Source organism: Artemia sp. Qi Xiang Cuo, chromosome 2 (genome assembly GCF_049724085.1).
Source record: "Artemia sp. Qi Xiang Cuo chromosome 2, ASM4972408v1, whole genome shotgun sequence".
NCBI lineage: Eukaryota > Metazoa > Arthropoda > Branchiopoda > Anostraca > Artemiidae > Artemia > Artemia sp. Qi Xiang Cuo.
Window position 1 is genome coordinate 4,000,565 of NC_142795.1, and position 11,093 is coordinate 4,011,657.

The following is an 11,093-nucleotide window of genomic DNA, read 5'->3' on the forward strand; positions in this document are numbered from 1 at the left end:
CGATTTCTCGGTATTCTTCTCGATGAAAACCTTTCATTCAAGCATCATATTGGACTAATTAATATGAAGATCTCAAGGAGTCTAGGAATTTTGAGGAAGCTAAAACACATTTTTCGTGGATCAGTTTTAAAAATTCTGTTCCATTGCTTAGTTCAGTCCTACGTCTCTTATTGCCCTACAATATGGATGTCAACTTTCTCTTCCTTTTTAAAACCACTTTCTAATTTTTATGATAAGGCAAGAAGGCTTATACAGGAAACAAATTGTTCTACATCTAACCAAACTAGCCCATTACTTGATTTGCAGTCTCTCTACATCCTTTCGTGCGCGTCTTTCACTTTTCATCAAATTCATGGTAATGTTCCCACAGCCCTTCAAGCTACTCCTTCTTTCGTCACTGATAGGTCTTCGCATCATCTTCGCAATTTAAGGAATATTAATATTTTATTTACTCCATCGATGAGGTCTGACTTTAATCCATTAACTGCTTGTCATATCGTTTGGAATAGCCTACCTGAGTCAGCTCAAGAATGTCACTCGTTTGGTATTTTCAAAAGAATTTTAAGAAATTTGTAATGTCTTGATTTTTTATGTTTAAATATACATTTTTTTAAATTTTATTATTATTATTGGGGGGGGGGGGGTGACACTAGCCTGGGTTGGAAACGTTTGTTGTGAGGGGTACTGAGTTTGTCTAATATTTTTTGTGGCTTGGTTTCAAATATATATTTGGAATTTGGTTTAATTTATTGGATTGTCCTACATCTTTTTTTTGTTTGGGGGGGGGGGGGGAGGTCTCATAAAATCGCTTTTTTTTCTCTTCTTTGTTTTGTTTTGTGTGTATGTGTGTTGAGTCTTTGAAAGGTTGAAATGCATTATGTTATTTATTTTTTTTTGTATTTATGCCATTTCTGTTTTCCCCCTTTTTTTCTGGCCATAGGACCTTACGGGGGTTCAATATTGAAGTGTTTTTGTCGTAAATTTATTGGTTGAATAAATTGATTGATTGATTGATCATAGGGTAGTCCACGCGGAATAAATTTATTGCTTGGTTCGAACAGGGCTTGGAACGAAGCCCTGCTTCGTTTTTTATTTATTTATTTTTTTTTTTTTTTTTTTTGTGGATCATTGTATTTTATGATTTTCTTTGTTTCTTATTTTTTTTTGTTTGTTTATTTTTTTTTCTTGTTTTGAGTCTCTTAAAGGTGTGAATGTATGATGTTGAAAATGTTTTTTTTTTTCAAGTATTTGTTTCATTTTTGTTTCTCCCCTGTTTTTTCCGGGCCATAGAGCCTTAGGGGGGAGTGTATATTGAAGTCTATTTTGTTGAGTTGATTGATTGAATAAAATGAATTGATTGATTGATAAGCAGGTACGAAGCAATACTTCCAATATGAGCTTTCTACAGTTTCTTTTCCAATCCTACCGGTCTAAGAACTAATTATCCTATCGACAGACACGTATACCGGATTTTATCTCTAAAAGCTTATTCATTTGGGGCTTATTTTATGAATTTTTTTTATTATTTTTATATTTTTATTACTATTTTATTTACTATTTTTTTTAATTTATCTAATTTATGAATTTTATTTTCTTTTTCATTTCTAGTAATTTGTGAGCTTACTAGGATGGTATTTGTGCTACTATTTGTATTTTTACTTGGGCTGCTGTTTTGGGCTAGTATCTGCCCAAATTATTATGAGTTTATCAATGTTTAGTTGCATTATGGTACAAGCCTATAAAAACAGAAAAGTGGCTTTAAAGATGCTTTCGTGAAACGCGTTTGGAATCAACCTGGAACAAATCAGTTTAAATAGTCACATCAATAATGACGCTTGAGTCTAACATACACCTTTATTAATGAGTGTTAAATCCCTCTTCTTTTAAATTTTAGTCGTAAAATTTATGTGTAAATAAATCAGAAAATCATTGGTGCATATTTAATTGTAGTTCACAAGTTCAAATGTATTAAAACACAAGATAAATTGTGGAGAATGCTACAGGATTTAAAGGTCAAAAATAAACTTTCCACCAAGTAATAAAACACATCACGCAATCTAGGCGCATCCCATTTTGGCTCTACTCTATATATTTTATTGTTTATTGTTTTTAATTTTTAGTAATTTTGAGGGTTTCATAGGGTTAATATGCTTTTAGACGTTAAGCCCGTTATTCACAACCTGTGGTGCAGGTCCCTCTGGTGGGACATGACAATATTTTGGTGGGTCATGGGTGGGATGTGCATTCTTCGGCTAACTATACTTTAGAGCCTTAATTTGAAAAAAAAATCATGTGGGTAATGTCACAAATAAAAGCTTTTAAAGAAAAAGAAATATGCATGATAGTATTGCAATGGCGTTATACATCGTATAAAAGGATGTTGTTGTATTCAGGCAATATTTTTCATTAGTATAAAGCAAGGGCGGATCCAGGATTTTTTTTCGGGGGGGGGGTTACTAATTTTTGACTCAGTTTTCGACTAATTTTACTAATTTTTACCTAGGTTATACTAATTTTCGACTTATTTTCGACTCGGTCAAAAATTTCGGGGGGGGGGGGGGTTCAAACCGGGTAAACCCCCCCCCCTGGATACGGCCTTGGTATAAAGATAACCAGTTAATGTCCTTTTAAGCTTCCTTAAAAGGAAGCTTAAATGCTTTAAGCTTTTAATACATGTAAAAATTTTATTAACAAAATTTAATTATCACGAGGGAGGGCATTAAGTCTTTAGAAATGCCCGTGGTATGGTATTTAAGGTGTGGCCCAAAATAGGCTTGGAACCACTGTGACAGAACCACTGGTTCACATTGCGACAAGACTACACTATTTATTTTAATTACTTTTCGTTTTTTTCGTAGACAAAAAGGGAACGCAAAGATTACAACGATCTTTTAATCATGGATCAAATGAACAGGAAAAGGCTTCGAAAAATCGTTCAGGAGAATCAGGGATATCGGGTCACACGCCCAGACACGCCCAGAATCAATTGGCACCTCGGCGTGAAAAAGATGTTGGAATCCAATCTTATGTTAATTTGCATTGTGGATTTATTGGTGTTATCAAGCAAAGGTGAATGATTGCTATTTTATAGTTAATGTTTTCTTTCTAATGTTAGGTTTTGGAAAAAAGTTGAATTCTTTTTTTTTACAGCTTGGTTTCACGTTGCATTGTTAATCAATTGTTTCAATGTGGAAAAACATTCGGCTCAATCTGTTTTTGAATCAGATTTGAATATAGTGTTTTTGCTAAATGGTGGTTAGAAATAAACAAGTATCTCCGTTTGTGTACCAGTAAAAACATACCATTAATATTCATTCTTTATTGATATTCAGTTTTTAAAAAAAAAGAAATATTCTTAAAAGATTTGTGAGAATTTCGCTTTAAATTGAAAAATACCTTTTTAATTTTAATAAACAGAAGTTTATTAAACAAAAGTTTTTTTTAAAGAAATATTCTTAGAAAATGTAAAAAAAGAATTTCGCTTTAAATTAGACATGAAGATGTTGCTTCATTAGTTATCCATTTGAAAGATTTACTTTCCTTGATTCAAAACTTGGTTTAATGATTAAGTATTTTCAATTCTTCAGGGTTGTTTTGTCTTCTGAAATCAAAAGGATTTGACCCTGACTTTTATTTCTTTTTTCTTATTTCCTCATTCCTTTTCCAAAAGGGAAAGGCCCTGACTTTTGTTAGTGAACTCTTTGTTATTGTATTTGTGAGAATCTTTTTAAAGTCGTGCAAGGCACATAATGGGAGGGCGAGAAGACGCCCTCTTAATTTCTTTTGTATATATTATAAAGAGTTTGTTACAGTCAATTAATAGAAGACGTTTTTTTCATATAAGCTGTCATTAAGGAGCAATAATCCTTATTGTAAAGAAATGTATAGAGTTTATAATATTAGGTTAAATGCTGTATTCCGACAGGCTAAGGTAGAATATTATAAGGTTAAGTTTAAAAACGTCTAGAGTAACCCGAGTAAGACTTGGAAATTTATTAAGTCGGTGACTAGCCCTGGTAGTGGCTTGATCCGTCCAGATAATATAGGAATGAATACTAATGTTGTAGATGAGATGTGTAATCACTTCGCTACTATTTGGTAACGTGTGTCATCATCGGTGCCAGAACTTGATCAAGATGGAGATTTCCGTCAGTTCCTACCTGAAGATTGTGTGTCTGCGAACCTTAAATCTGTAACTCTTGATGAATTATTTGAGGTTATAAAAAATATGAAAAATGGTGCATCAGGAAGCGATTTTATTTCATTGGAGGTTTTGAAGTCGATTTTACCTGTTATATCTAGTCATTTTTTAAGACTGATAAATAATTCTTTAAGAGCGGGAATATTTCCTGATAAGCTCGTCACAGACTCCTCTAAGATCATCAGCAAAGTAGCGATGTCTGCCCTAGGAACTAAAAAGGGTGATAAAAAGCCTTGGATAACCAATGAAATCATTTTATTATGAACTGAGAAACGAAAACACAATGACAGGTCAGACAGAGAGAGCAGGGACAGATATAAGCAGTTGAAACGTGCTGTAGAAAAAACCACCCGTACAGCCCGTTGGCCCTACATTTAATACAAATGCGAACAGTGTGAGTCTGATTTTAAGAAAGGCGACTCATACTTCTTTTATAAGAGAGTTCGTGAGCTAACAAGCAAGAAATGTCTCGGTTCTTGTGCACTGTTACATCAAGACGGCTCCCAGATATGAAGCACAGAAGGTATCCGATCGAAATGGATGGAGCATTTCCAAGCAAAGCTTAATCCTGAAATCCTTCCAAACCCTGCAGTCCTGGACCTGTTTCCCGTTAGTGTCTCATACCCCAGCCCACCTCCTCTCCATTCTGAGGTCGAGGATGCCATCCAAGCGCTGAAGACTAACAAGGCCCCTGGCCCAGACGTAATACAGGCAGAACTGCTGAAAGTCTGGTGTGAACCACTTATAGATCTTTTCCACAAGATTATATCAGCTGCCTGGCAAAAGAGTCATTTCCCAGCTTCTTGGTGTGAAACCACAATTGTTCCAATACACAAGAAGGGGTCAAAGGCGATATGTGATAATTACCGTCCTATTAGCCTAACAAGTCAAACTGCTAAGATCTTCTCCCGAATTATACTCCAACGGATCAGAGCCGTGTCATCCTTAGTCATCCAAGAATACCAAGCCGGTTTTCGCCCTTGGAGATCGACCGTTGACCAAATTTTCACTGTTCGCCAAATTTTAGAGAAATATTTGGAATTAGGTCGCGACCTGTAGCAGCTCTTCATCGACTTTAGGCAACCATTTGACCTTATTTGGAGAAATGGCCTATGGTATATCCTCCTCCATTACGGAATCCCACGAAACCTAATAGATGTTACCAAATATATGTACTCAAGATTTGGGAGTCACTCCACGACTAGTGAAGGTCTCTCTGACAGTTCCCGGACTTCCACAGGTGTCCTTCAAGGATGCCTCTTGTCTCCAGAGCTCTTCAACCTTTTCCTCACAGCAGTCTTATCCCTGGTGGAAACAACTTGCGACGCACATATAGGGGGTGTTCAGACAGATAATCTAGCCTACGTCGACGATATCGACGAAATGGCTGAAACACACGAGGATCTAAAAGCCGTTGCTAACGACGTCTTCGAAGCCACTAGTTCTCTTGGAACGATCATAAATGTATCAAAAACAAAGGCTATGTGCTGCTCACGAAAGCCGCAGGATACAGTTAAGCCAGACCTGAAACTTAATGAAGAGAGTATACAGTGGGTCGACGAGTTCCCTTACCTCGGCAGTCTGATCACCAGCGACAACAGTCTATCAAAAGACATTAAAAGACGTCTCGCCCTCGCGAGTTCCAGTTTCAGGGCCCTTATGCCCATATGGCGAAGCAAGGATTTGTGTCTGCGGCTTAAGACACGACTTTTCGATACCCTGATCATCCCCATCGCAATATACTCATGTGAAACATGGACGCTGAAGGTAAATGACAACCGTCGACTCGCAGCATTTGAAACTAAGTGCCTCCGCCGCATCGCCGGGATCACTTACCTTGATAGAATCTCAAATGTCGAACTTATCGACCACCTTAGAGTACAACAAACAATTCTCATGAAGATCCAGCTCCATCAACTTCGATGGCTCGGTCACGTACAACGGATGAGTCGGTCCCGTCTCCCAAAAATCCCCTTCGAAGGCCAAATTCACGGTTCCCGTCCTCGTGGTCGTCCCCCAAAAAGGTGGAAGGAAAACTTTGCACCTCACCGCCTCTCAGACCTTCTTCGCCTAGCAGAAGACCGTGAAGCATACAAAAGGCACATCCACGCCATTACGAAGAAAGAGGCCCCAAGACTACCTTCAAGAACGGATGGGACTTAAGTAAGTAAGTAATATTTCCTGATTGTCTAAAGTGCGCGAATGTTATCCCGATATTTAAAGGAGGGGATAAGAATTGTTTTAGTGATTATAGACTGATTATAGACCGATTTCTTTACTGCTATTTATTTCTAGAGTGTTTGAAAAGTTGATTCATGGTAGGATGATAAGTTTTTTCGAGAAAAGATTATTTTTTAGTTCTAGTCAGTTTGGGTTTAGGAGTCATCATTCTACAGCATGCAGTTTTGTTTTTAACAACTTTTATTAATGATGCTTTAGACAAGGGTCTGAAGATAGGTTTGATATTTTTGGATATTATTAAAGCATTTGATTCTGTGGATCATGATATACTAGTTCAAAAGTTATATAGTAGTGGTATGCGTGGCGATTTTTTGAAAATGATAGTTAGTTTTCTTAGTGGAAAGTGTGTCGTGACGGATGGAGTTACATCTAAAATTGAACATATTACGATTGGAGTAGCCCAGGGTTCCGTGGTTTATACTAATGACCTTTGTAGAGCTTCAAGCCATGTTTCTTGTTCTTTGGACCTTGATACTTATGATACTAAAGGAATTCTTACCATGTTTGGCTGATGACGTTCATTTTACTGTAGCTGCTAGAACTGAAAATTAGTTGATGTCTATATTGAAACAAGGTATTTCTTCGATTGAAAAGTGGATGCGAGTAAATAAATTGAAACTGAATCATAATAAGTCGAATTTTTATACGATAATCATAATCTACCATAAATCAAATTATTTGATTTATGGTAGAATTACTGGTCATTTTCCATGGATTAATAGGATAGAAGTAGGACACCATACTATTGCAAGATCTACTAGTACTAGATTCCTAGGTGTTATTATTGATGAAAGCCTTAGTTTTAAAGACCATGTTGCATCTGTTAGCAGCAAATTGTCTCGTAATATTGATATTATTCGTAAACTTAGGTATATTTTTCCGTGTGAAATTCTCAGAATGTTGTATTTTTCTATGGCTTACCCATTTCTCATTTACTGTTCTATAGTTTGGTCGAAAATATTCGTAACCCACCTCCATCCGCTCCGTGTAACGCAGAATATGGCAATTAGAGTTTTGTATGGTAATAAAGTTGACCTATCTGTATCGGCGATGCATCTTTACCACGAGTATAAAATTCTACCGTTTGTAGGAATATGCGTATTCTATAATGCTTTGTTTATGTTTAAGTATTTAGCTTCGGAGTTACCTTCATGTTTTTCAGGAATATTTCGTCTTGCGTCTACTATTCACGATCATTTGACACGATCTTCTCAGTTGGTGCGAAGACCAGCTATGGTCACGTCTAGGTCTAGGTTTTTAATTCGCCATGTAGTTCCGTTAGTTTGGGAAAGTTTGCCAGAGGATTTGAGGAATGTTGGGGGTTTGCAGGAATTTCGTAAATTGTTAAAGAACCATTGTTTTGATGTGTATATTTTGGATTGATTATTCTGGGCCAGTTAAGTTAAGTTTTTGAGGAGGGTTTGTTGCAGCTGAAAATGAAAATGAATATAAATATTATAAATTTGATGGGTGCTGTTTGGAGGTTCGGTGGTTTTCGGGTCCGGTAAGTTGAACTCTAATTATGATTTTTTTTCTTTTTTGTTATTATTTTTTTTTTTTAATTTATTAGGAGAGTTTTCTCCCGTACAAGTTTGCTTCAGGGAATCGAAGATGTATACTTTATTTTTAAATAAACCCAGTGTTACTGTTAGTTGATTTTAATTTAAATATTTATTTTGCCTATTTTCGTTAATTGAAACGATTTTGCTATGAGAAACGTAATCATTTAACAACATTTCTCTGTATTCATAAATAAATCAACCCCTCCCATTGACTGACTGGCCTCCAAAAGAAGCTAATTGGAAGTGCCTGAATTCAACCGCTATAAGTCAAGCCATTACGGCCATAGGGCCAAATCCTTCGTTGTTTTTATTGTATTTCACTTCTCTTAGAGCCTCCGATTTGCCCACTTGCACCTACAGGGCGCTTTAAAATCTTTCAAATTCCTGAAAAGCAGACCCACTAGTTTATTGAAGTCCAGCACTGCCAGGTTTGGGTAGTTCACATCAATTGGGCTACTAAAAGTCAACCGTGGATAATGGAACTTAGGTTTCGTTCCAGCTGACGTTGCTGTAATAGCTGGAACGATAGAAAGTGATTTTAAATTTACTTTTGTAGTAACTGTCACTAAAGATAGATAACGGGTGTCTTTATTGAAGTAAATTTGCATCATTATCATCATCAGTATTACTGTCAGATTGAAACGTATTGAAAATACTGTTATAGAGAAAGAGAGATGGATACAATTAAAACCTATGAAGATTATGTCCTGATAACCTGTTAGTTACTTCACACCCATCCCGGTGGATTCCTTTAAGTAATTTATGTAGTTTAATGTACAATTACCTCGTTTTACAACTTGAAATGCACCCTTAGAAGTTAGCCCGGTTTTATTTTGTTCGATAATGTCTCTTTGATTTCTAGGGACCGGGGTTTAAATGAAATTTTTCGCGAAACTCTTGAAATTAAGAAAAGTTTATTCAGGAATATATCTTTAAATTCGGACACGAGTGAATTTGGTTTGAACTCTGTATACGATCATTTACTAAAATCTGATAGAGTAAAGTTCAATTCACCCAATGCAATTAACCTCTGTCCAAGTTTTAGTTCATTCAACGCCAATGGACCGGATCCAAGAAGGTCAGAGAGACTAGCTTCTGTTTTTGCTTTGGAAAGAATTAGATTATTAATCAATATGTAGTTTCATTTTATTTCATATATAAACTATTGTTTTAATTGTTTTAGTTTTATTTTTCTACTGATGACGGTCACTGCATATGTGAGCGAAATATCTAGTATTTTGTGAAATTTTATTCTTGTTTGTGAAATTTATCACTGTTTTTTAAAGGATTTTATCGCTTACTTACATATTTAGTTCCTCCAGAGGCACCTAGGGTATCCACGAAAAGTCTCCAGTCATTTCGGAGGTGTCCTGCAGCTAGTACGTCTTCCCATTCGGGCTGTAGGGACGCATGTATATTTGAAAATTCTCTTCTGTATGAACTTCCACTAGGACGGCCTCGTCTTCTTGATCCTTCTGGTTGCCAGAAGAGGATGGAGTTTGGCAAGCGATTTCTTCCCATACTGATGACATGCCCAAGATAACGCCACCTACGTTGACGGATAACGTCTGTTATTAAAGGTAGCAGGACCTGTTGCATGATGGTGTCATTTCTTTTCCTCTGGATCCAGTTTATATTTAGGATTCTTCTTAGGCAAGTGTTTTCAAATTATTGTATTTTTTTTCTCTTGTTGTTGATTGAGGTGCCAGGTCTCAGATCTGTAAAGTAGTACTGACAGAACATTGCTTTGGAAAAGTCATATCTTTAGCCTCAAGGAGGTTTTTTGACATTTCCAAACTCGTTTGAGATGATTAAACGCCCCGTGTGCTTGTCCCAACCTAAGTTGGACTTCTTTTGCGTTTGAGCCAGTGTTTTCGACTGTACTGCCCAGGTATCTGAAATCAACCACCTGCTCTATTCGGTCATCTCCACACTTAATATCAAGAGGAGATCCTCTGGTAGCCATGCTTTTGTTTTATTTGTGTTGATTTTTAGTCCAAATTGTTCTGCTGCATCTTTAACACTATTTATTAAGGTCTGCAGTCTCAGTTTGCAAGTTTCAAGAAGGATCATGTCGTCAGCAAAATCGAGATCTCCAAGTCTGGCCGGCTGACCAACATCAATCCCATATTCCTTGCAATTACTTAAGATGTAGTCAACAACAAGGATGAACAGTGGGGGGGAGAGGACACATCCCTGCTTTACTCCTTTCATAATTTTAAAATATCTGATATTCCCTTGTCCAGTTTGTACACAGCATTCTGTATCTTTGTAGAAAGCGATGATAAGTTTAATGATTTTTTCCGGTATGCTGTGATGTAAAAGTATTTTCCAGACTGTTGCTCTATCTACTGAGTCAAAAGCTTTCTCAAAATCAATGAACACATGGTACAATTCCCTTCTCACCTCATTGGATTCTTCCAGAAGCATTTTGAGGACAAATACGAGGTCAGTACAGGAGCGGTTTGGACGGAAGCCGTGTTGCTGCTCGTGTAGGTGTCTGTCAAGATGTGGTTTTATTCTGTTGAGGATTATGAGAGCGAACAAATTTCCTGGGATTGAAAGGAGGCAGATACCACGCCAGTTTTCACACTTTGTGGCATCTCCTTTTTTGAAAAGTTTCACCAGGGTGCTCCTAGTCCAATCTTTAGGCACCTTTTCCAACTTCCAACTCGCAAATTGTCCTGAAGAATTTGCTCCACAAGGTCATGTAAGGAATGACAGTCGCTTTAAGTATTTCTGCTGAGATTCTGTATTTTCCTGAGAATAATCCATTTTTTAATTGCTTTGCCGCAGTACAAATCTGTGGTATCCGGAGGGTCCATGTTGATTTGAAGGGTTAGTAGCGATATTTAAGGGATCGTTGGTGGTTCTAGAGGAGGAGCACGATTTAGAAGCGTCTGAAAATGGTCTGCCCAAACTTTGCTCACGTCTTCTGGATCTGTTGCAAGACGTCCATTCGGGTCTCGTACAGGACCTCCCATATTCTGGCGTTTCCCAACGATTTCATTGGTTAAACGGTACACAGTCTTTGAGTCCCCTCTCCTTGGATTGTTGCTATCATAAGTGAATGGTCAGAGCTGATATAT

General features: G+C 37.0%; 1 protein-coding gene across 4 annotated transcripts in view; it reads left to right on the forward strand.

Moving 5' to 3' along the window:
• LOC148954819 (pseudouridylate synthase 7 homolog) overlaps positions 1-11,093 on the forward strand; it is a 90,381-nt gene that overhangs the window by 22,999 nt on the left and 56,289 nt on the right. For all 4 annotated transcript variants that reach the window (XM_089098762.1, XM_089098736.1, XM_089098754.1 and 1 more), the window contains exon 3: positions 2,859-3,069. In XM_089098762.1, coding sequence (XP_088954888.1) covers positions 2,859-3,069 — 211 coding nt within the window. The remainder of the gene's footprint in view (positions 1-2,858; positions 3,070-11,093) is intronic.